The sequence below is a fragment of the Patiria miniata genome, unplaced genomic scaffold, assembly GCF_015706575.1.
Source record: "Patiria miniata isolate m_02_andy unplaced genomic scaffold, ASM1570657v1 HiC_scaffold_3, whole genome shotgun sequence".
NCBI classification, from domain to species: Eukaryota; Metazoa; Echinodermata; class Asteroidea; order Valvatida; family Asterinidae; genus Patiria; species Patiria miniata.
In genome coordinates this window covers 25056354-25082633 of record NW_024037069.1, presented here as the reverse complement: position 1 = coordinate 25082633, position 26280 = coordinate 25056354, and the positions used below count along the sequence as shown (strand labels likewise).

Here is a 26280-nt window from a genome sequence, read left to right as displayed (position 1 = left end):
GTAACACACCGAGTAAACAGTGTTGAAACGTCGGTGAAGGGCAAAACCTAATTTGATTTGTTGGTTTTTTTTCAGTATGAGCTTCAGTATTTTCCCTGCTAAATTTGACTTTTTAGGACATGTTATCGCTTTCCGACGGCTGATAGGTCACTGCAGGGAAAATTAGTGATGTCCATGTATGGAATTCTTAACAATAGTAGATTTTTTGAAAATGAAAATAGTGTTCAGCAATGCCAAATACTCAGATGCATGCACTAATCATGCCATATTGAAATAAAGCAATTAATTTTATTAATACTTTTTCCCACATAGACAATTTCAATCCAGAGATGGTAAATATCTTAAAGGGAATGTACATCATTGGTTTTTGCTGTAATTTTCAGAAATGAACTATTTGAGGGGTTAGTATAATAGATCAAATATTGTTACGCTGACATTTTTTAAGTTTTGTGTTCGAAAAGGTTGGAAAAACCAAGAAAAACAAAAATGTTCAAGTAGTCTGGTTCCCTGACTCCACAAAAGATAAAATGGATCAATTTATAGATGATGGAAAATTGTAAGGCAATGGAACCAGTCTAGCTGGCCTGCACCCGTTCATGAACATGTAACCAATGGCAAACAAAATTTGGACTGAAAAAAAAAGGTCAATTTGGAGCAGTAGTTGAAAAATAGTTAGGTTTTTCCAACGCTGGTCGGCCGACCACCGTTGGAAATGTATACAAAAATACCATTTTCTTGAAAATGACTTCACACCAGGTGCCATAATTTTAGAAGATGCTTGAGACTGTCATTAACCAACATCCTAGTAAGGTACTTCGTAAAAACTTGGTAGTTTTATTTTTCGATGTTTGCAAATGTTGTATATTCTCTTTAAAGGTAATATACAACATTTGCAAACATCAAAAAACAAAACTACCAAATTATTATGAAATACCTTGCTTGACTGTAAGTGAATAATAGTCTCAAGCATCCTGTGAAATCATGGCACCTGGTGTGCTGTCATTTACAAGAAAAATGAAACTTTTCCAATGATGGTAGGCTGACATTATTTCAGTATATGTATAAGCCCCGTGGGAAGAATAATTAGACTGTTTTTATTCCTTTTTGTTTCTGCTGATTTTGTTTTTAAGTTTCAGTTTTTGTCTTGGTTTTTCATTAATTTTGGGGCAGTAATGGTATTGGATCTTGCTTTAGTTTCTTTAGTCTTGAAGTTTTAGTAAATACATTCTTTTCAATGCTCTCTGCTTTGTTTTACTGTGGTATTTGTTTTTCCTGTCTCTGGTTAGTTCAATTTCCTAGCGACTTTTCCCAAAAATATTCCGAGACACATTTTGCTACTTCGCTTGTGCAAGTTCCCCAACTTGGTCATTTTTCCAAGTTACACATGCACTCAATAATACAGAAATCATTAAGAGCATTGTTTCACCACTCCATAGGCATATTGACACTACATCAAATCTCTGCGTTAGACCTGGGCAAAACCGCACCATTTGGCATCCCTCTACTTATTCAGAGTCCTCCACGGCCAGCGTGCATATCTGTTACTGAACTGAGAATGGATCCACGTGGTATAAGGACATGGAAATCAAACCAGATTTGGATCAAATTAGCAGCTTGTGTAACGTCGAGAAGTCCTGCTGCTGAGTTTTGACCTCAGAGTACAGACTTGTATTTGCAAGCAAACATAATCCACACAGCGCAGGCCGACTCTGGGTAGGTGTAGACACGGACCCGCACGGCAAGCTTGACGTGGTCGCCACGGCAACAGATTATTTCCTCACACACAGATGACCTGAGGAAGGAAATATCAACAACAACAAAGCAAATTCAGCCTATTATTAAAAAAATTTCTTTTAGATTGGAAAATCAATGATCTTTGAAGTGAAGTACTTTTTTTTTAATCAACTTCTGTCTTGATTAAATTTCATCATCTTGTCAACTGGAAATTCTCCTCAACCCATAATTATCTATAGTATACTGCCCCAAACCGCCCTTCCTATTACTCCATTAAGTCAGTCTGGAACGCTGACTTAATGCAATGCTTTTCACGTTTTAACTTTGCATTCTCCCGACCAAAGAGACTGTTACTATATCACGTGATTCGGGGTAAGCCTTATGCTAGCAACCCCCAGCTCTGGAATGGTCTGGTGTCTTTGTGTCATTCTCACCCATCGTGAACAATGTATTGGTGCCGAGCGTCTCTTACGTAACTATGCAAGAGCTTGCCCCGAATCATGTGATTAGCAACAGTGTCTTTGGTCTGGAGAATGAAGTTAAAATGTGCCAAGCATTCTGAGCAAGTCTGTGTACCAGACGTTTTTCAAATTTAAATCCCAAAGGGCATATGTCACTCGCAAATGGCTTATTAATGCTCTAAACCAACCGGGCAATGTATGCTTTTATGGTATCTTCAGGGAATAAATACAATGTTATACAATGTAGTAAAGGTCCTCATGGGTTTAAAAATCACCTCAGACATGCAGCAAAAGCTCGCCTGGCATTCCGATGCACAAACTGTATGGGGAATCCCTTGAAGGTGTGACCGTCGGGCACAGCGCGGCGTATCGCCTGCTGGAACTCCTCGTTGCCTGCTACCACGCCGGTGGAGCGCTCTAGCTCATAGGCGGCTAGGGCTGGCGTCAGCAAGTAGGAGAGCTCCGGATCCCAGATGCAGGTCAGGCCGAGATCCTGATCAAGTGGAAATAAAAAGCTGTATCCTTTCTGAGTGATCCCCATTTGCTATTTCCATTAAAGGTAGAGTATATCATCATTTGTGCATTTTTGTTGTTTGAAGCAACAAAAGTGCTCAAAATCTAAAGAAGGGTGCTGAACAACTAACCTGGTGAAGTTTTAGCTCAGTGAATGCTGTATATTCCGAGAAAACAATATTATGGGATCTCGTTTCAATTCAAAAGTTACCGAATCCTGTTTTGAATTGCGCCCGAAATTAGCGTCCGGGACACGGTATCTTTCAGCTGATTGCAGCTACGTGATGTCACGCACTGAACCGACGAATCATAGCACTCGCACATGTATGCGTCGTGTCAATGCTTGCGCACTTTGCAAAATTAAAAACGAACAACTAACAGAAATTTCCAAAAATGCAAAATGCATCTTTAGACGCATCTTTATTAGGAATAATTTCACAGGGAGTTTAGTCCTCTTACCATCTTTAAACCAAGTATGCTTTTCAACAATAATTTCGTCACTTACTTTTTGGACAGCTGCAAATGATATTCTGTAGCTTTAATGCAGCATTGCTAATGACTTTGGGCGTGATCCCTGGCTCATGGCATATACGAGTTTGTGACTTCTGACTAGCGCCCATGAACAAAGCCCGGAATTATGGAAAAGCCACCAAAATTACCATTGCTTTTCTTACCTTCCTGTGGTCCGAAACCAGACTTCTGAGTGACAGCTCAATCTCATTGCTCAGTAAGGCAGCATCGAATGACGAGGGAACTAACGGGGGCAGATTGGGCCATGTAGCCTGCAAAGAACCATCACAATTGACAAACAATTAGATAAATTATTGGTTATCTATATACAGACTCCTTTCACTTAGGTCTACCCTCGGGCCGGTTCATACTTCACACGAACATGAAAGCCTGGCAAATTTCAAGTCAACAACTGAAGTTTCATCAGACATCATATTTGAGCCTCGGGGGAAAAAACGGGAAAAAGTGTCCCCCAGAATCCCCAAAAGTGTAACATTTGTTTACAGAGCAGAATGTTGAACATGAACTGACATGAGAATGAATGGAAAATCCTATTGGAATAGGAAACCATCATGCTTGTTTCATTGTGAAGCTTGCCATCACCATAAGGAAATCAGGTAACACCTTATGCATAGGGTCTTTTCCAGCTGTGTTATACAAAGCAGTAGTAACAAAATTGTTTTCAAGTCTTTGAAAACGATGAAAGGAGATGTTTCCTGGGAACTTGAGGTGATGTACTCGCGAGATACTCGGAGATGTCACGTAAACAGTTCTCAACCACTGAGATTTCACAAACTAATTCCATGGTATTACGTCTTTGCTTGACCACCTACCTGGCTACCAGAGCCACAGACTGACTGGATGGCATCGACGCTCATAGCCTTCCACAGGGACTCGTCATGGAAGTCAAAACGGCAGACCTCTGCATTATCTGATGGCTGAATCAAAACACAATATTAAAAGTAAGATGGTGAAAGTCTTATATATCTGAAGGCTTGATATTCAAGTAGCTGCAAGATAGCAATAACTGACAATAGCCCAAAAACTCAGTGGACGCAAAACAAACTAAGAACCAAAACAACCCCACAACAATTTTATCACAAATGAAACCATTTTCTTAGACATTTCCCACAGTAACTTCCTGAATCCTATAAAATCAACCAAAAAATTCAACGGCACATTTTCTTTGTATTTATCTTTCAAGGAACATCCAATACCGTACAATAAAATGTGGCTTGATTTGCCTTCCTTATTCCTAAAAAAATCCTACAAAAAGTTCTGGTGGAATTTAAATGGATCCGAGGGGTTGGCATTGAGGGGTTTTATTATTACTTTATTGGTTTTTTTTTTTTTTTTTTTTGGTGGGGAGGGGATTTGTTTGCATTGTTAAGCAGTGAAATACACATAATATGCATCACACCTAATAGCCTTCAATATCCAACAAAATGTTTTTAAGGGACTTTGCAGGATTGAGGAAGATAATTGAGCCAACGGGGTTGGATTCTCCTTGAAATTTTAGAGCAAAGCCTATGTCATTGGTTTACTGCGCACTGGAAGAACTTTTGGAGGATTTAGACAGGATCCTTGCAAAAATACTAAGGGAGTTGGGAGTTAGGTTTAGATACCTGACTGTTTGCATAGAATCTTTGGTGATTGAAGACACATCCGATGGTGCGGTAGGGATACTGAGGGCGTGGTTGATCCACTATTGGTGGATCGTTGGGGTTGATTGGCTGGTGGATGTACCTGTGGATAGTAAAATTCATTCTCATAACAGGGATGTATATGATGGTGAAAGACACAGCCGATGGTGCGGTAGGGATACTGAGGGCGTGGTTGATCCACTGTTGGTGGATTGTTGGGGTTGATTGGCTGGTGGATGTACCTGTGGATAGTAAAATTCATTCTCATAACAGGGATGTATATGATGGTGAAAGACACAGCCGATGGTGCGGTAGGGATACTGAGGGCGTGGTTGATCCACTATTGGTGGATCGTTGGGGTTGATTGGCTGGTGGATGTACCTGTGGATAGTAAAATTCATTCTCATAACAGGGATGTATATGATGGTTGAAGACACAGCCGATGGTGCGGTAGGGATACTGAGGGCGTGGTTGATCCACTGTTGGTGGATCATTGGGGTTGATAGGCTGGTGGATGTACCTGTGGATAGTAAAATTGATTCTTATGACAGGGATGTATGGGATGGTTGAAGACACAGCCGATGGTGCGGTAGGGATACTGAGGGCGTGGTTGATCCACTATTGGTGGATCGTTGGGGTTGATTGGCTGGTGGATGTACCTGTTGATAGTAAAATCCATTCTTATAACAGGGATGTATATGATATTTGAAGACACAGCCGATGGTGCGGTAGGGATACTGAGGGTGTGGTTGATCCACTATTGGTGGATCGTTGGGGTTGATTGGCTGGTGGATGTACCTGTTGATAGTAAAATCCATTCTTATAACAGGGATGTATATGATATTTGAAGACACAGCCGATGGTGCGGTAGGGATACTGAGGGTGTGGTTGATCCACTATTGGTGGATCGTTGGGGTTGATTGGGCTACCTGTTGATAGTAAAATTGATTCTTATAACAGGGATGTATATGATGGTTGAAGACACAGCCGATGGTGGGGTAGGGATACTGAGGGCGTGGTTGATCCACAATTGGTGGATCATTGGGGTTGATTGGCTGGTGGATGTACCTGTGGATAGTAAAATTGATTCTTATAACAGGATATATAGGATGGTTGAAAACTCACTCAAACAAAATAAGGAATTATTACTAAATAACTGTCCACATGAAATTCGGGGGTCTATAATGAAAATCACAGGTCAATATACCAAAGCATGCACAATCATATCTCTAGCCAATAAGAATTTAAGGAACAAAAATCAATACAAAGTCCACGTCACATGGGTTTTAAAAAAATCCATTAAGGCTGGGCTCACCTATGGCCTGTTAGACTTTCCCAGAATGTTACCAGTCCATCCACTCCGAGCGTCACGACCCAGGTATGCGCGGCTCCTTTGGCCTTGGTTCCTACACAGACGTAGGCATCCAGTCCAAAGCCTAGAAGCAGACTGCACAGCAATACAGCATGGTCCTCACAATCCTATGGGCATATCAAAAACAAATGTCTCCTTGAAAATAGGTAGTGCTCAAATACAATGTCGAGTGTGATAGTTGAGGGCTGATCCCATACTTCGGGTGGGGGCTGATCCAGAACACATTCTTCCGGGGGGGGGGGGGGGGGGGAGCCAACCGGCATTTGCAAATTTAGAAAAGGGTGAGGAGGATAGCTGGCCGGACCTTATTTGATGCACAAAAACTATTTGTTATACTAGAGTATTTTAACAAACTCTTTGTCAGTTTTCAACCAGCGCAGGTCCACGCAAATCCCAATCGGTGGCCAGGTTAGGCTGACTGAAGCATGTTAAAATTGATGAGTCCATTTTGAAATTTAATATTCAAAAAATACACGACCCTTTTATTCATAAATGCACAGCCCTAAATCTTAGACCCAATTTCACATTCGTTTCTAAATGGCAAAACTGCCCTCGGTGAGGGCGCACCCTGCATGGGGTCTATCCTTGTTTTAAAAAAAAATAAGATCATCTAGACGTACTGCAAAAACTGACCCCTTTATTCTTGCAGAGAAATGCATGGGTACTGCTCCACTGCTCCCTGGGCTGGCCCCCGCCCACTGCCGGTGCTTGTTCGTATCCAATCACGCTGATGAATCGGGCAGCCTGGCGTGGCGTGTCCAGCAGGCGCCCAGCTCGCAGAGGTTTGACAAAGGCACAGACTGGACGATTGGTGGCATTCTCATCCTGGAGTCAGGGTACAAGACACGACAGTTGCAATTTAACACATTAGCACCTGTACTACATTGTAATACATTATATATACATTCCCTGAGCACTTGAATTAACATAGTGAATACTGGGTTTTTTCCCATTAACTTATGGAGCTCATGTAACATGAAATACGGCAATGCTTTAGCCACCGCCACATACAATTGGAATTTAACAAAGGATGTGGCTCACTTACATGTGGGTAGGATTATTGAAAATAGACAGTATTTGACTTACATTTTTTAGTCAAAAATTTGAAGAAAAAAACCACCAAAACACCAACCTGTGCAAATATTTTGACCAGTCTGTTTTGGTGGGATGGTCTGATCTGTAGGAACTCCCTCCACCACTGCTTGGCATAAACTAGGAACAGTCTCTCGCGTTCTGAGGTCCGACTTCGCTCCAGATTTATCTAAGGGTGAAAATGAGTTCTAAAAACTATTCCACCAGTGGATTTTTGCAGATTTTTGCAAGAGTGAGGCATGTACAGCTGCAAGTATTGGTGATTAATGAAATCCCTTTTTCATTATTACACTTCCTCATTGCCTCAACCTCAACAAACAAGAAACAAAAGAAGAAACAAAAACTTAAACTAGAAGCAAGAAACAAGAAACAACACTTAACACAAAAATTCCAAAGACCATCTCAGCTGCTTGAGGAGTAATAATAATAATGTGTGGTGCTTATATAGCGCTTTACACCAAAGGTCTCAAAGCTCTTTACAATTATTATCCCAGTTCGTCAGGCCATGAGACCATTTTCTGCAGCAGCTCAAGATCAGCGCAATATGATCTGTACCTTCACAGGTACACATTCATACTTCTGGGTGGAGAGGGTCAATTGTAGTAAAGCGTCTTGCCTAAGAACACAAGCACCATGTTCCCCCATCAGGGTTTGACCTCATGTACAATGCTGCCATTTCCCAGGCTTGCAAGTGGCAATTTGGAAAAAAACGAGGAAATTCCAAACCACACAAGACTTTGTACAGTATTTTTCAATTTGTAATGGCATTCATGAGAAGTAAAAAAACAAGGAAGTTAGCGGATCCGAGGAAAAGTTGCATGCCTGATTTCCAGAAAAAAAATCAATTCAAGAACAACCACCATCTCTGCCCTCGCAGATACCCATTTATCCCCAAGTAGAGAGAAGCAATATACTGAGTGAAGAATTTGCCCAAGGACCCACAGGCTTGACTCAAACCCACATACTTTTGAATTCAGCAAGGATACCGTTAATAGAAGTACCAAATTTTTTAGCTGAAGAGCAGTAAACCAACCTGTGTGGTGATGACCTCTCCCGTTAGTTGCTGGCTGGGTGTTGGTAGGAGTTCTAGTTTCACCTCTAACATACCCACTGGTACTTTACTCTCCGCTCCTTTTAGTTTCAAATTTGAAAAAAAAAAACCCAGAAAGTAATTTTAATAGTAAAGTAGAATATATTTCTGTCCTTGTCAAATCAGGAATTTTATGTTAAAGCTACAGTTCATCATTTTTGTGCAGCTATCCAAAAGGTAACTAACACAATTATAGTTGAAAAGCTTATTTGGTTTGAAGATAGTATTTGGGAGTAAACTCCCTGTTAAATTATTCTTTCTTGCAAGCTGTCATTTTGAAGAAAACAACAAAAGACGCATCGTTGGAAATTTCTGGTAGTTTTTTTTATTCGGTGAAGCGCGCACAAGCATTGACAAGACACACACACGCGCGGTTGCTATAATTCGTTGGATCAGTGCGCGACATTGCGTAGCTGCAATCAGCTCAGTGAGAACGTGGCTCGGACGCTGATTTCAGGCTCAACTCAAAACACGACTCAGAATCGAGCATGAAAGTTCGTTTCCTGTCCCATTATTATATCAATTAAATGACTCAGAATCTTTTGAATTAAAATCGAGATCCTAGAATATTGTTTTCTCGGAATATACAGCATTCACTGAGCTGAAATTTCATCAGGTTAGTTGTTCAGCTTCCTTCTTTAGAATTTGAGCACTTTTGTTGCTTCAAACGAACATAACGCACAAATTACAAATGATGGAGGCTACCTTTAAATTTATGTAAAATAATTAAGTGTTTTACTGGTATGGAACAACCCCCATGACCTCTGGCAGTTTTAAGCCAACAAGCATGTTACATCCCAACTACAGCAACAATCCCAACTAAAGTAGGGACGGTCCCAACTATATAGTTGGTGCAAGTCTCAACTCAAGTTGGGACAATCCTAACAACAGTTGGGATCGTCCTAACTATACTTGGGACAATGCTATAGTTGGGCGTAACAAGCACATACCTAAGCCCAGGAGTTCCACTGCGATGGTCTGTCTGGCACCCTGGGAGCTCAACACAGTGCGCCACTGCAGGAGGTGTGAGGAAACCAGACTGGTGTCGCCGGACGGGTCTGTCTTGACCAGTACAAGATGGACTGGGTCACAGATGGAGAGCATGGAGGCAGCGTCCAACATCCTTGAGGCATCACCTGTAGGGGGAACATTTCAAAACACACTTTGTAGCTTCTTTTAATACTGGCACTGGATAAACAAGGAACGTGACAAATCCGTAGACTGTCGGATAGCTCAGTTGGCAAAGTGCCAGTATTGTGTTCCGGAGGGGGCAGTTTCAAATCCCGCTGTAGTCACTCAAAGCACACACACAATGATGGGTTTTCTGGTAGCTCACTGAAAATGTTTGCATTAAGTTTGCTCATGGGCTTGCCTTTCTATCACTTTCTATTTGGTTACATCATTTGAAAAGCACCCTAAACTCACCTCTTTCATTTGTTTTCTCATTTTTTAACCTATTTTGCCATGCCCAATGATATTGATAGAATTAGACTTTATATATATACTGCTTTTATTATTTTTATTGGTTCTTATTGGGTTTTTTTCAGGAATTGGGAGCACTGAGGCTGTACATACGTTGACATTTTGGTTGACTTCAGATAATTTATCCATTCAGTCGCACTTGGTTTTGAAAGATTGATGTTGAAAGGCTCTATAAATTAAAGTTTGAATTGAATTACATTATAACGTCTTTAAACTGGTCTAGGCTGTTTTAAGAGGATTAAGACTAGTGCTCTAGTTGTGGCATACAAAATATCAACGCTCTAGGTTTTGTTTCATTCAGCCCTAGTGTACCAGGTGACAAAATGTCTGTTCTTTGCTTTGAAGAGAACAATTTTCACGTACCTCCGCTTTCTTTATGAAGCTCCAGCAGAAAGCCCTCCCGGAAGTCTGGCTCGCAGGCACAGGGTACAGGACGGGATCTGAAGCGCTGCCCACGGAAGTGAACATGAAGCAGGAAGGTAGAGGTGGTCTGGCCAGGCAACGGCTCTGGCTCCTGGAGGTGCTCTAGGAAGGCTTTGCCGCTGAGAACTTGGAGGTAGAGGTAGCGTCTGGTGGGGTCAATGTTGGCTGTGGATAAAATACAAGATTTCAAATGAATAAATCAGTCAGAAGACATTAATCGGTTGAACTATTACATGTACAAGATGGGGACAGAAAACACTGGGCTGGACAGTAGAAGTTGTAGGTTTAAATCTCTCTCTAGGCAATTTCTTTGTTAAATCTCATGTTGATTTTTTTTAAATCTCATATTGATTAAAAATAACCCAGTTCAGTATTCCTTTGACGGTTTTGAGATAATTAATGTTAAGATAAAGAAAATGCATCTTAAATCATCATATTAAAACACAGGGGGGTAACTGACTAGGTTCACTTGGTTGTACAGAAAAAAAAAGTTACTAGGATTTGAACCTCTGACAGAATATTTGCAATGTTCACGCACTCTGGACAACAAGGAAGCTGGCGGGATATTTTGGAGGTCTCTGGTGTGAATTCAGCTACGATGCCTGGGCACCTTTAAGGAATCTTTGGTTCTGTTACCCAAAACATTCAGACAACTAACAGAAATGATTCCATCCGAAAAAAAACCCAATAACAATAACCAACCTTTCTTGAGTGGAACACCCATGACCTTGTCCTGCTTGTCCGGGAAATGGCTAGCAGGTTTGGGTTCCTGGGGAGCCGCCCTAGGCCTGGAGGGCAACCCCACGGCTCCACTGAACTGCAACTGACTCATGACCTCCTCAATGATGCCCTGGTCACGCAGGACGTCTAGTAATTCTCGCTCCCCGAACTCATTTGCGGGTGCTCCGTGACTCTCGTCCAGTAGGGAGGTCGAGAGAACATCGCGGATGCGGGTTTGAACATCCATCTGAAATTAAAACAGTGGCTGATTCAACAAATATTGATAATAACACTTCACTTCTTCCTTGTCACCTGACCTGTATCTATTCATCCACAAAGTTAGGGAACTTACCCCAAAAGAAGTATGATTAACCCAAACACTTTAAGTTAATTTGGCTAGAAACATTGCTAAGTGGCACAATATGGAACACTTGTCCAAATGACAGGCCTGCTCAGTGTAGAAAGATTCTTCATGTCAAAAACAACTCACATGCCAAACTGCTTCAGAGTCTGTAGTCACCAACTACAGCAGTATACAGTGGCATTGTTCAAATTTGCAGTTTATATATGCAATGGTTTTGATGGCTCTATTCAGACTTTTACGCCTTTTGCCCTTTGTTGCCTCTGGCAGGATTAGGGTTAAGCAAGAATATACATGTAAGCTGGAATCAATCGCATTCGTAGTTGACTTGTGTGAATTAAGTTGCAACATCGTGCGTGCATCCAAATCATTTTAATCTACATGTAAGTGCACTGCGAGTCGTCGTCGTGCCGATCGTGGGTGACAGGAGCATGGTTGTGATTATTCCGTGTGGAGATGCTGCTTGTTCTAGATAATCACACGATTTCTCAGTTTTGTGACATGCGCATTACTTTTGTGCTCGATGCCTAAGTAACCACAGCTTGGGTTCTTAAAGTTTGCTAGCCCGAATTGCATGCACTAGGGTCAAACTTGAACTTACCTGATTCAGCTGGTTGTGAATAATCTGCTTCAACTCGGTGATTTTTTCTGGCGGGAGTGACATTGTTGATTTGAAGACGGGCAATCAAAATAGTTCTTCAGATTAAACTAGGCATCCAACTAGTGAAAAACCAAAACAAGAGTAAATTCCAATCTTTACAAACTTTATCTACATCTATGAAGGGTCTCATTAAAGCCTCTGCAGCATCTAGATGAGGGTGAAGTCATTGAAGTAGAAAAAAGGGGGGGGGGGGGGGGTTGGGTCGGGTTGAATGTAGTTGGCAAAGGGCGCCACCACCCAAACAAATGTCACATTGGAAATGAGAATTGAGATGTTTATGTACGCAGTGGATTTTTGGCCACGCTGATTTTCTTTTACTAGTATTATATGTTACTTTGCTGGAGGCTTTCTCTGATTGCCTTATGATTACGTCAGATTAGCTGCGTCTGCTTCATTTTAGTAAACGGCTGTTCACTGCAAGAGTCACAGATGACCTCAGGTAAAGTAACAATTAATTAGCTAGTGTGGCCGATATGAACGATTACGATGTAATTATATTTGAAAATTAAAAGGACTGCTGCAAACTGCAGAAAGACTCCGGCAAACATTAAGGCAGTGGATATTTAGCCAGATCTGGCTTTCTTTAAGTAAACGATACTTTGCCGAATAGGCACTGAAGATGCGCAGTGACCGTTTTTTGGGACTTAGTGTGGTTTTGCACCAACATTGTCGTTGTGACTTCCCATTCACAAGATGGGAATCAGACCATTTTACAATTTCTGATGTTATTAAATTATTTCCCTTTTTAAAACCATTCTCCAGAGCCACGAATCAGAAAAAAATGTATACTGCTCCGCAATTAAATATTTCAGTCAATATGAAATAATAAAAGAAGAATACTGTTCATTTTTTGGCAAGAAAAAATAAATTGGAAAGGTCGATAGCCGGACTTGAACCAGGGACGGTCGCTCGCTCATGTCATGACTCAAGAGTTAGCCCATCTATAGTGGCCGCGATATTGCATAATATAAAATATAGGCAGTGTATATTTTGCCGGAGACGGCAAACCTTTAGTAAACGTTAGTTTGCCGGATATGCACTGAACATGCGCAGTTACTGTTTTTTTTGTACAAGTTTTGACAAGTTTTAGTCTGGCTCCATGCCAAAATTATCGTTGTTACCTCGTATTCACAAGATGGGATTCAGACCACTTTATAATTCGGACTCTATTTCCCTTTTAAAAAAAAATCCTCCAGAGCCACAAATCTGAAAAAGAAAATGTAATACTCTGCAAAAAATGTTTGAGACATGTTAAAATAATAAAAGAAGAATATTCTTATTTATTTGGGGATGAGAAAAAAAAACTTAAAAATGTGGTGCGGTCGGAATTGAACGCGTGTCATCCCGCTTACTAGAGCCTTTGCTTAACCATTACACCAAACGTGCTACACAACTTTTGGTAGGAATTTAATACATCTTATAATTCAGCCCTATTTTAAAGAGTACAGCGCCCTCTGTTGATATGGATTGCCGCCGGCAAACCTTTAGTAATCGTTAGTTTGCTGTCATTACCTCCGGCAAAATATCCACTATCTAAAATATAAAATTAGAAGGAAAAAAGTGAATTTGAATGTTTTGAAATTCGGACTTTATAATATTTCCCTTTAAAAAAAAAATCCTCCAAAGCCTCGGGTTAGAAAAGGAAAAAAATTCGAGTGCAAAACTGAGATGCGAACCCGCAACCTCGCGGTGCAAAATCCTACCCTCTATCGACTGAGCTGTCGCACTGCTCGCTAAAACATGGGGAAACAAATAATTATATACCTGCGTGCGTATCAAAAAAGTATCGTAGAGGGCGCTAAACAACCGCTGCCGTAACGATAGCCACTTCGAAAAAAAATGGAAAGTGGGTCCTAAAAAAAGTAACTAACTAAATTACTAAGCCTAGCTAGGCCTACTACTGACTACGTTTCTTTAAACGTGAAAAAAAAACAGTATATAGCTGTGATTACATTGCAGTTATGCTCACTTATTGTCTAAACCGGCCTAATTAATTGACGAGTTTTAGAAAATCAAGTTCTAGTTCTACACTGCCGGCCGCAATGCCAATCAAAATTTAGCGGCATAAAAGTTGTCGAGTGTCCGCCGCTATAACTTGTATCCGAATTGCAAATACTGTTGATACCGTAGACCAGACTAAATATCATCGGGATAAATTTAGGTCTAGTACCTAGGCCTTAATTTCGGCATAATACAGAAAATTCCCTTGCACTGTGCACGCTGACTATTTGTAGAAAAAGTTGACACATCACATGCACAAGCTTACATCGCACAACGAACAAATGCATCATCACACGCGGCGCACAGACATGACAGATGGGGTTTTTATTTCTCGATACCTTTTGATTAACATGAGCCTCAGGTAGTTAACAGTTTTAAAAATAATGTCTGCCTTCTGTGTAATCGTCGTGTTGTTTTAACTTACTTGCACAGACCAAGGTCCACTTGTGAAAGTTTAAGTTTATGAATGGTTGAAGTTACAGCACACTGCTGACTGCAGCAATGCAAATAGTCTTGGCCCAAGTGACGCAGCGCAGTGGAAGGTGCATAGTGCGCCCTCTAATGGCACAACAATTAGACCAGCCAGCGGGCCTGTGTTTTTATTCCTCCATGATCGCACTATGTCTTTGCCATTTCAACTTTCGTGGCAGCGGTTTAACTTTTCTTTATTTTCTCCGTAGCCTTTCCTACGGAACCAATCAGCGTCTTGGGCCAAGACTACAGTGCCAATAGCAATAGCATTAGGCACAAATACCTGCATCAATCGTTTATTAATGGGGCATTATTGCCTGAAATGAAATCCCTGAAAATGTCATGTTTGGGATTGTTTACTAAATCCTATTTCAAAGGTCTGGTTGAAAGGAACTTAACCCAATGTGCATGTGAACCGTTCCTGAGAAAAGACACAAAAAAAAAAAATTTACATAAAACACGTTTATGTTCTGCTTTTAATGATCGGTTCCATTTTAATATCATTTCTTTTCAAATGCGTTTTGTAGCCCAATTCGACATAAATATTGTTATTTAAATGTCCCTTTAAATATTGAGTATATAAGTGAGTTGCCATCTCGTCCAACTACAAAAAGTACAAGTTTGATGTTGCAATTTTTATCAACCTAAGATGTTCTTGCAGTATGAAAAGGGGAATCACTGAAGGATTTTATTAAGATTTAAACTCTATTCTTTCTCAAAGTCAAAGTCAAATTTTATTTTCCATTACATTTACCAAAATCACACTTCTGACAAAACATGAACATGATGAACAGAAAACAACTTCCATTCATCCTTTTTCGGAGTTCCATGCCACAGTGCAGCAGGCAGACATTTTTCATGCTGCAAATTTGTTTCTTTCAGAAGTTCAAGTTTAAGACATATGTGACCTTAATAATATTTGTTTTGTAATATTAATTCTAGCTTTTACAAAATTATAGGCAGAATTTGTTAACGGAACCATAATTTTATACATTGGGACCTTGTATTCATGCAATCTGCCTTTATTTTACAAAGGAACTAGTAGAATCTTGTAAAAATGATAAATTACAAAGCTTTGGAAACACCTTGGTTTCTGACCACAACCTGGGAAGATTAATTCATTTATCAGTCAACCAGATGCAGTGTATACAATTTATCGTGGGATGTTTTTAATGTGCCACCGGCCTTTTATTCATTTGTTATTTATTCATCTTTTGCAGTTCATCAAGATGCAACTTCTAAGGTATCTGGGACAACTTCTTTAATCTCATCAACATGGGAAAGAACACGAGAGGCAAGACACAGCTTGAGGTGCGCGTGGACTCTGCCCTGCACAGCATCGCGCCTCCCAAGCTAACTCGATCCTCCTGGTGCAATACATGCCTAGTGGCCGTCAAGACTGTAGCGTTAGTCTTGTTCTTCTACAGCTGTTCCATCAGCTTGACGTTCTACAACAAGTGGTTGTTTCAGGTGAGAGTGGACAACTTTATGTATGGGTTGAAGTTACTTTAAGTCTGAAGTAAAGATGTGGTTGTGTTCTTATACAAGTCCTAACAAGTCAATCACGTAGCAGTCAATCTCAATTGACATTAGGTTTTTTTCACACTTCCAGCTACATGTACTGGTGTTGAAATCAACATAGATCACAAAGATTCCCATATCTGGGCATCACTTGTCACCCTTTTCCCAAACAGTATGAGACTAGTCTGTAAATTTTCCACGTGTTTTCTCAGTAAATACTTCAATATTTTCCCTGCTGAAGTTGACTTTTTAGGACATATTATCATTTTCCGATGGCTGATAGGTTACTGAAGGGAAAAATTAGTGATGGCCAGATATGGGAATCTTTCCCATAGATGAGCCGCCAGTAGAAACAGTTCTCTCTGAACACGGGTGGTCAAGGTCAACCATCCCCTTTTGACACGGGTCAGCCATACATTTTGGATTTTTTAAACCCAAGTACAGCCTCTTAACCCTGGTCCTGACTATAGTTCAATTTTACCAGTGGAGAGTGCTGGACCCGTAAACCTAGAAGAGGTTGCCTAAATCTCTGGGTTTGACCCGGGTCCTAAAGGCATTCCTTTGGTCATCCCACCCACCCGTACAACCTTACTGAAGGGCTCCTTCTTCCCAGACACCATCCGCCTGTGGAACTCACTGCCCCAGCAAGTTGTTGAGTCACCAACCCTGGATGTCTTCAAGACCAGAGTGAACGGTGTCACCTTCAGATAACCAACCTGTCCCGAAATAGCTGTTTTTACTTGCACATGTTTGTCTTTTTATGCCTCGAGTTATGTCTGCACCTGCTTGTTTACACTTCAACCAATGTGCGAGTATACTCCAGGGGAGGTTTCTGCACAGTATCGGAAGATGAGGATGATGATGATGAATGTTTGTCTCCCGTTACTTGTTACCTGACTGATTTGACTTGTGATTGACTTTGGAATTGGAACTCAAAACCTGAAAACTTGTTAAGTACTTCCCAAGTTCCAAGGGCTAGAAATACCCTTGGGGCCAGTGCCACTGGACTGAGCCGAGTAATTTAAGCACTTGTAAATTTCATACTTCCTATGACTGAATAGCAGTAACACTAGAAGTGAAGTGTTTTGTGGTTTTTGTGTGTGTGTCGGCTTTTTTTGTCGTCGTTCTTTACACTTTCCACAAACCAAAGAAAAACTCAAGATCAAGTAAAATATTCACGGTTTTATAATGCCCATGTTTGATAACTGCAATTTTTATTTCCCACATTCATGTTAGAATTGAAACGGCGGATACATTCACACCAGTCTATTTTAGCACAGTTACCAAATATGCCCTGTTCTCAATTTAAAATTGATGTTCAATTTTTCTTTCCTCAGAATTTTAAGTTTCCACTGTTCGTCACCATCATTCATCTAGCCATCAAGTTTGTTATCGCTGCAGTGGTACGGACATGTCTTGGTTGTGTAGCTAAAAGGAACAACATCATCCTCCCGTGGTCTGTCTATATGAAGAGAGTTGCCCCTACTGGTACGTATCATATAAATCAGCCGCAGATGTGGGGGTTTTTTTATTGCTAAAAATCAATTGAACCACATTGAAGGGAAACTGACTACTTGGTACTTAGTTGGTTGGTTCTTCTCCTAAGGACTTCCACAAGGGAGTATAACTAGGAGGCCAGAAGCACCGGGGCGAACCCCTTCTCTTAGCGATAAGTGTTACTGGGTTCTTTTACATGTGTTAGGCCTTATGCAACACACGGGACCTCCGGCTTAACATCCCATCCGAAGGACGAAGCAATAATGGTTAAGTGCCTTGCTCAAGGGCACAAGTGTCCGGGCCCGGGCTCGAACCCACGCCACTGTTGCCTCAGAAACACCGAGCATGAGTCCGGTGCTCTTAACCGCTAGGCCATGACACCCCACTAGATGTATTCCTAACAAATAATCATAAAGTTGAATGAAGAAATTGACAGCAGAGTGTTCTACCAACAGAGCTATCGAACCGTATATGTTGGCAGTTTCCCAATCAATATGTTTGTCCTGGGGTGTATACATGTATCGTCTTGTTATCATATTCAGTGCTCTCCGTAGCATTTGTTGGTTGATTTTTTTCCTCATAACCCAATCAGATAATTTTCCAAGAAAGTTTCTGAATCATCCGAAATCCGCCACTGTCATGACTGTGCATGAACAAAAAGGCCTATTCATTCAGCAGAGGATATTTGGCTCATGGTGCCGGTTTCCTTTTAGTAAATGTTATTTTCATGGAGGTTTTCTCTGATTGGCACGTATATAATTATGTCATAGCGGCCACGCCAACTTTCTTTTCACCAATTCACGTCGGATGACATGTATACACGCAAATGTTTTAATGGCATTCAGAATGGATGACGGATAAACACGCATCTAGCTAGGCTGGAAATATCGGTCTAAACATGCAGCGAGTGAGGCCGGAATTATCAGGGTGTGCTACCCGCAGATGACGGCCTGAACCCGTCTGGCATCGTGGTTCGTGAAAATAATCCCGCACCTGGGTCCGGTCAATGTCAAAATAATCCCTAGTGATCTCCAAAATCGTTTTTCTGAAAAATCTACTTAAACATAGCCTGTTGAAAAAAATTAATGTATATACACGGGAAAGGCATGCATATTGTCTCCATTCACAGTCCCTTAAGCGAACGGTTTAACATGCTTCTCTTTGTGTAGTATATATGATTTTATTTTTCTGAATTATTCATTATTTAAACGCAACAGTGTGTCATTGTGTTAATGTTACAAATTGGATGTACATGTATTGTTACAAAATCAATGACAAACTCATAGAATTCAATGAAAATTTCATAGAATTCAGTTAAACTCTCATAAACGAAAAATCTCATAGAATTCAATGAATATCTCATAGAATTCAATGAAAATCTCATAGAATTCAATGAAAATCTCATAGAATTCAATGAAAATCTCATAGAATTCATTGAAAATATTGTAGAATTCAATGAAAATCTCATATAATTTAATGAAAATATTGTAGAATTCATTGAAAATCTCATAGAATTCATTGAAAATCTCATAGAATTCATTGAAAATATTGTAGAATTCAATGAAAATCTCATAGAATTCATTGAAAATCTCATAGAATTCACTGAATATCTCATAGAATTCAATGAGAATCTCACATTATACTTCATGGAGACAGCAAAGCTTTAATGTAAGAACGCATTAAAAAAAATCACTGGTATGTCACTTCCTAATGCAGCCTCCATTAAACTTGGCTGTAATATACTGTCCATGCTATTTTCCAGTTTCATTTATTTTTTCCGCTACAACTGTATCCTTGGTTTTCAACCCACCAGGTTTCAGTAGTGTTCTGGACATCGGACTATCCAATTGGAGCCTGTTGTACATCACTGTGTCACTCTACACAATGTCTAAATCTACAGCTATCATCTTCATTCTAGTATTTGCAATATTGTTCGGTCTTCAACGAGCGGTAAGACCTTTTTGTTTGCTGTTATTTACCTTTCAGTCAAACCATATTTCTCATGAGTGGCCAATTACATAAAACTGCCAATTTCAGAAATTTGTTAGCACAGAAATATTTGCTTAGCAAAAACAGGTTAGCAGTCAAAATGTCATGCCGTGCATATTGCTTTTGGTTGGTGTTCATATTTTTTGCTTAAAGGGAATATACAACATTTGCAAACATCAGAAAGCAAAACTACCAAATTTTTATGAAATACCTTACTAGGATGTTGGTAAATGAAAGTCTAAAGCATCCTGTAAAATTATGGCACCTGGTGTGAAGTCATTTTCAAAAAAAGTGGTATTTTGTATAAATTTCCAACGGTGGTCGGCCGACCAGCGTTGGAAAAACCTAACTATTTTTCAACTACTGCTCCAAATTTACCATTTTTTTTTCAGTCCAAATTTTGTTTGCTATTGGTTACATGTTCATGAACAGGTGCAGGCCAGCTAGATTGGTTTCCTTACCTTACAATGTTCCGGCATCTATAAATTGATTCATTTCATTTTAGTGGAGTCAGGGAACCAGACGACTTAAACATTTTTTGTTTTTCTTGGTTTTTCCAGCATTTTCGAACACAAACCTTCAAACTTGTCAGGGTAACAATATTTTATCTACATGTATTATACTAACCCCTCAAATAGTTCATTTCTGAAATTTACAGCAAAAGCCAATGATGTACATTCCCTTTAACATGTACATTTGTTTTTTAGCAGTGTCGCCTGGTTATTTTAGCAGCTCTATGAAATGGATCTTAAATAAAAAATAGATAAAATAAATTGTAATGCTTCTATAGCGCTTTCCATCGAGAGGGGGTACTCAAGCACAATCTATACCCACTTCCCTCTGTGTAACGCTGCTCAAGGATTCTGCGTCTTTTCTTTTTTCATCAGCATTTCTGCCAGATCATCATTGTCCTGTTCATAGCCGGGGGGTTGTTCATGTTCACCTACGAGTCCACTCAGTTCAACGGTGAGGGGTTCACCTTGGTCATCATAGCCGCTGTGCTAAGCGGGTTGAGGTGGTCTTTAGCACAGATACTCACCCAGGAAGAAGAACTAGGTCAGTCTGCAGTCATCAGGGCAAAGTTTGTAGCATTTTTGAACTCTTAACATTTTCATAATCTTTGAAATCCACTTGGAGGTTTCAGAGGATTTTGCAGGATTGATGAACTTAGAACCCATACGCTTTTTAAAAAAACGTGTACTGGAATTTGTATCCTTGTGGAGTCATTTCTTTGTTCTCTTGTACTAAAGTTTTCGAGTTTGAAAGCGTACTTTCAACATGCTCATATATTAACCAGAATTAATTTCCTGGGCTGAAATTCAGACTTAATATCCCTTACATAAAATACTTCGATTTGCGACAGATCAACACACCTTGGAAATTCCAAGTTTTTGAATAAAATCCATATATCTATTTTGTGATAACCTCGTGGAGATGTATTCACCTATAGAATTGCTCCGTTGAGATGTATACAATCTTTTGTTCCCTATTATGCACATGTCTCCACAGGGCACCATGTACCAGATCATTTTGTTTGACACTTTTTGTGAACAGTTAGTTTGACGCCCCTCAAAACTAATGTGCAATTCAGTTCCTAGATTTGTGGATTTAATTAAAGCCACGTAGGATCAGTTACCTGGAAAAAGCCCCTATCACAATATATTGACAGAAACCTTGCTCAAGTGAAGATAGGACTGGTATTGAATTGCCCATGAAATTCTTATTCGCTTGAAAAAAAAACAACTAAAATTTAAGGTTGTTTGAAAATAGGTTGCCCATTGACACACATTTACATGTTTTAGCAACAGAAATCTAGTTTCCGAGTCCCAAAAGATTGTGAATACGTGTACGTTTTCTCTTTTTTCTCAAAGCGTATTGTATCCACTGAGCTGAAACTACCCTACCGAAGAATTGAGCAATCGTTTACTTCAAATGGGAAAGAAAATGTACAAAAAAGTAAACGATCCAACGTATATTAAGGCAGAAAAATAGTGCTTACATTAAGCGGCACTTTTGAACTCAAACTTCTCCCAGTTGAAGTTAGAGTGCTGTATATTGTACATAGAGTTGACTTGAGTCTACATGTACTAACAGTGAAAAAAATATTTCATTTAAGCTGCAAAAAAAAGGTGATACGATTTTGTAAATTGAATTCTATTTTCAGGTCTTTCAAATCCAGTGGACCTGATATACCACCTTCAGCCTGTCATGATTCTGGGACTGATGCCGTTTGCATTATTTGTAGAAGGTCAGTATTATTGCCTAAATCTTTATTATATTTAACCCTATTTAATCCATTAGTACCCAAACCAACCCAAACCGCCCTGCCTGTTACTCCCTGTAACGCCCACAACTGCCCAAGAACTCTCTAGTTTTGTAGACGCTTCATTGAATAATCACAATGTAATACAATGTAGTACAGGTACTAATAATATCATTCAACTCAATGATCTAAACGAATGCAGGAACTCCATGATCTAAATGTATGCATGCTGCACAACTCCACTCATTAACTGAACACAACCACACTGCAATGTACTGGATGTACACAATGACCTTGACATCACATTCAACCCCAGGTCGTAGTTGTGCCAAGTTTGTGTAATGCCAGATTTATAGTGATATTGACAGAGCTTATCGATAAGATTACTTATCGATCGCTGATAAGATTGCTTATCGGAGACTTGGGCTAGCCGGCCACTGTCTCAGACACCTCAAACTTCTAACCAGCCAGCTTGTCCCTTGGGAGGCGACACACGGCTACAGAGGTCGTGGCAACCCTGCTCCACCTATGATAACACCCTGAGGAGGGCTGTGGGTGTGGCCGATGCATCAGAGCTTGCGTTCTGCCTTCTTGACAGGCAAGATCTGTGGTCCAGACAGAACTGATGCTGATGCTGCCATGATTGATTGCTTGACAGAGAATCTCAACACCATTTTTCAAATTTTGGCGGCGAGTGCAGTGATGAGCAATCCTAACAAATAAAGAATAATTAAAATAAATACTGTTCCCCAATAAATTAACATAAAGATTAAAAGTTTGGATCATTTACATTTTTATCTACCCAGGTTTACACATATCCTCCACCAAGTTATTCCTGGGCTTTGAGGACATTCATGTCTTCCTGCATACGTGGTTGACGATCCTCTTTGGTGCTGTGTTGGCATTTATGCTTGCCATGTCGGAATTCTTGCTGCTGTCAAGAACGTCCAGCCTCACTCTCTCTATATCAGGAATATTTAAGGTGAGGCTCCAACGCAGGGCTATAATCAAGTCAGTCACTAATGCAATAGAGTGCCGAAGTGTGCTGCGTATTCTGGTTCATGCACATTGCTTAAGTGTGCGAAGACATCAGCACGCAAACCAGCGCATGAATCAGAACAAAGACAACTGACGTCACACTTCGGTACTCTATATGTGGAAAAGTAAGGTATCACTTAAATGGTTAACAAGAATAAAAGTTGGCATAAGCTTTCGTAGCGCTTCCGACTACATCATCAGATGCAATGCAGAGAGGCATCATCATGCAAGATGTATATACAATCAAAACAAAAGATGGTGATAAGTTAATGGTGTAGTGTGACTCGCCTTGTATTTAGCTGTCGCCTTATTTAAAAACGAATTAAAAACAAACTACTAATGGACATTTCCCAAAAAATGCGTCTTTAGACGCATCTTTGGAAATCACCTTCTTTTATTGTTTTCTTCAAAATGACAGCATGCCAGAAAGAATAATTTCACAAGGAGTTTAGGCCTATAGTGTCATTACCATCTTTAAACCAAGTATGCTTTTCAACAATTATTTCGTCAGTTACTTTTTGGCTAGCTGCAAATGCTCTACTCTACCTTTAAGTTATGATATTTAATGTCAGATTTTTGTTCTTTATGATTCCCAATGTGAAATTCCATTAAAAAAAGTTACAAATTTTACATTTCCCCCTCCCCCTTGACAGGAAATCTGCACTCTGTATATTGCATCCGAGTACAGCAACGACAAAATGTCTCTGCTCAACTTTTTTGGAATGCTGATCTGTCTGTCGGGCATTGGACTCCATGTTATCCTGAAGACGATTGCCTCCAAAGGTCAGAATGATTCCCAAATTTGACAGATTAAAAAAACCCTGGAGTTAGAGACACAAATATCTTAACTTGACATCCATTTATAGACAACAGTAAAAGGTGTTTGCTCTTGGAGAGAAGCAATCTGAAGCTTAGGGGCCATTCAGAATTTTCAATGTTTTAAAATTTCGATCTTTTTTCCAAATTGTGGGTGGGTGGGGGTACGAGCGAATGTTTTTCTCAGCTACCTCACTTGACAGGCACAACCTCATATGTCACGTCATCCACCTCATCCAGAAAACGACAAAACCACGGTCATCTTTGTGGCTTCCAAAACTGCAACCTGTCATTCCCAACAGCATATCAGCTGGCAAAACACAAGAAAACTGAAGGTCACCAGTGCAAAAGAGGAAGACCGACAACTTCACACCGTCACTGAACTAGACACACATGTACATGTACATGGGTATACATGTTCATGTTCAAGTATATGTATATGCAAGTGCATGTACTTGTACATGTTCAGTTTTTTATTAATCGAAATTAGGGGTGGGTGGTGGGTCAAAATAATTTGGAAAAAAAGTCGAAATTTTAAAACATTGAAAATTCTGAATGGCCCCTCATATACTTTTGTTTGATCAGTCACAGACAGTCAAAAATTATTTACACTTCCCTTTCCGTGCCTTTTAGGCAGGCAAGTCAACAACAGTCAGACCAAGCATAGTGACTAGTCATATTCCATCAACAGACAAAAGCAGGTAAATGGAAGTCACAGCTGGCTTATCAATCACCTACAGCCAAGGCATAGCTGTATCAAGTGTCATATATTACAATCACAACCATTCAGTCCTGCCTTATGTGAGAGAGGAGCACTCGACTGTTAAAAACAGTCACTTGATTTGTTTTGACTGCTGGGCTGGCTTTGTTGAATTTGCCAGCCAGAGAGGGAGGGGTTTTGCACTTGTGTTTGTGTGGTACCACTATTGTTGTAGTTGAGTCCATCGCAAGTCCATCACAAGTCCCTCACAAGTCCCTCACAAGTCCATCATAAGTCCATCACAAGTCCATCACAAGTCCATCTTAAGTCCATCAAAAGTCCATCACAAGTCCATCACGAGTCCATCACAAGTCCATCACAAGTAATCACAAGTCCATCCACAAGTCCATCACAAGTCTATTCACAAGTAACTCACAAGTCCAGGAGGTGAAAATAACAAAGGAATGCCTTTGTCAGAGTTCATTTGATAAGCTTATGATTGGCTTGGGACTGGGTGACTTTTGATGAGCTTGTGACGGAGGTGTCTTCAAACAGTGGGTACCGCACAAAAACAACAGATAATGATAAGACAGATAATGGTTGACAGCATATCCATACTATAGGCGTTGGCGTCATTACGTCATAATCAGCCAAGCCGATGGAAACATCTTTTCATTAGCACGTACGTTTTCATCGTTTGCTATGTGCAACCATTCAGCACTCCAGACTCGAGAACCAACGAGTTTTAAGTAAAAACATCTGGGAGCTCGATAAGCCAATGTAAAAAAATCCCGGATGTCCGCACCCGCCTATTGCAAAGAAATAATACATTATTTTGTGACTTTTCTTCAGCTATTACAAACTCCAAGAATGGCGTATCCCGTAACGATGACCACGAGCAGCTGCTCATGAACGATGGGACAGCTAATGATGACGAAGATGAAGAAGAAATATTTAGTGCTAAAAGAATGCATGTTACAAGGTTATAGTGTTAAATCAACCCTTGCAATAATACTCTTCAGTGGAGGATCTAGTATTTATGGAAAGGGGGTGGGGGTGGGGGTGCAAAAATGGAGACGAAACCCAAACATACAAGCAGGACATATATTTGCTCATACGGATGACAATTTTTGTCTTTGAAGTGATGAACCAGTTGACAGTAGAAGAAACAGGGAACAAAAAACAAGACGTACCTCCTAAAAAAAATATTGTGAAAAAATATAAATATCTTTATAGGTGCTATATCCTTTCTCTGTACATAATTTTGATTACGTGTGCTAGACGACATTTTCTATTGAAAATAGTCATAAGATGGTAGAAAAAAATTTTAAACTCAGAATGTTTCTGTTTCTTTTGCTAACATTTCCCGTTCTTTTTGGAACACTTCTGTTCTTTTGGAGAAAAAAAAATACTGTAACTTATGGATCATTCCTGTTTCTTGGAACACTCTTGTTTTTTTGGGACCTTTTTTTTTTGGGTGGAACAATCCTGTTACTTTTAGAATAACCCAGTTCATATTGAAACACTTCTGTTATTAAGTTTAGAGCACCCCTGATCCTTCCGTTATAATAAAAAGAGCCTGTAAATTGGACCCTTTCTCATCTTGTATTGTCAATTTTAATAACATGTTGAATAATGAACCCCATCTCCCCTGCCCATAAAATGTTGGTTTCTTTTAGTTAATAAATATTTTCTTTGTATTACATTGTTTGGCATCTCCAAACGTATTTACAACTCTTGATATTTTTCCAGAATTTTCAAGTTGTCTATTTAATAAATTAATTTTTTTTTTTTTTTTTTTGGTTATAAATAAATACAAATTTTCATCATAATGTGTTACTATTTTAGTAAGCATTGTGTGCTTTGATTGTGCTATTATGTCGGCTTTGAGTTTCCTGCTTTATCTGCCCGTCTTGTGGATT

General features: G+C 39.9%; 2 protein-coding genes across 3 annotated transcripts; one reads left to right on the top strand and one right to left on the bottom strand.

Annotated features, from left to right (window-relative positions):
- Window positions 1-1028: 1028 nt before the first annotated feature.
- Window positions 1029-14098, bottom strand: LOC119737700 (centrosomal protein of 76 kDa-like). The gene is made up of 14 exons (XM_038212245.1): window positions 14015-14098; window positions 12003-12121; window positions 11023-11287; window positions 10261-10485; window positions 9366-9551; window positions 8359-8456; window positions 7366-7494; window positions 6867-7058; window positions 6177-6340; window positions 4844-4964; window positions 4052-4156; window positions 3383-3490; window positions 2471-2688; window positions 1029-1792 (listed from the first exon to the last, which is right to left on the bottom strand). The coding sequence occupies exons 2-14, from the start codon at window positions 12063-12065 to the stop codon at window positions 1654-1656; spliced, it is 2013 nt and encodes a 670-aa protein (XP_038068173.1). The 5' UTR covers window positions 12066-12121; window positions 14015-14098; the 3' UTR covers window positions 1029-1653.
- A 179-nt stretch (window positions 14099-14277) lies between these two features.
- On the top strand, window positions 14278-26209 carry LOC119737699 (solute carrier family 35 member C2-like). Of its 2 annotated transcripts, XM_038212244.1 has the most exons (10): window positions 14278-14424; window positions 15755-16004; window positions 17393-17543; window positions 19366-19502; window positions 20429-20597; window positions 21706-21789; window positions 22611-22786; window positions 23496-23625; window positions 24292-24359; window positions 25211-25344. In XM_038212244.1, exons 2-9 carry the CDS (start codon window positions 15810-15812, stop codon window positions 24330-24332), a joined length of 1083 nt encoding a protein of 360 aa, XP_038068172.1. In that variant the 5' UTR covers window positions 14278-14424; window positions 15755-15809; the 3' UTR covers window positions 24333-24359; window positions 25211-25344. The 2 variants fall into 2 exon arrangements, with proteins under 2 accessions (XP_038068172.1, XP_038068171.1); XM_038212243.1 differs by lacking the exon at window positions 24292-24359 and having other exon boundaries at window positions 25211-26209.
- Window positions 26210-26280: the final 71 nt, after the last annotated feature.

Bases quoted from the DNA above. Each gene is read 5' to 3' on its own strand.
- LOC119737700 (XM_038212245.1), bottom strand. From the start codon at position 12,065: ATGTCACTCCCGCCAGAAAAAATCACCGAGTTGAAGCAGATTATTCAC. The intron at 9,552-10,260 runs GTACGTGAAAAT...TTCCCCCTACAG, and splicing joins GCTTCATAAAGAAAGCGGAG to GTGATGCCTCAAGGATGTTG. The intron at 7,059-7,365 runs GTTGGTGTTTTG...CCCTGACTCCAG, and splicing joins TGGTCAAAATATTTGCACAG to GATGAGAATGCCACCAATCG.
- LOC119737699 (XM_038212243.1), top strand. From the start codon at position 15,810: ATGGGAAAGAACACGAGAGGCAAGACACAGCTTGAGGTGCGCGTGGAC. The intron at 21,790-22,610 runs GTCAGTATTATT...TTATCTACCCAG, and splicing joins GTTTGCATTATTTGTAGAAG to GTTTACACATATCCTCCACC. The intron at 22,787-23,495 runs GTGAGGCTCCAA...CCCCCTTGACAG, and splicing joins CTATATCAGGAATATTTAAG to GAAATCTGCACTCTGTATAT.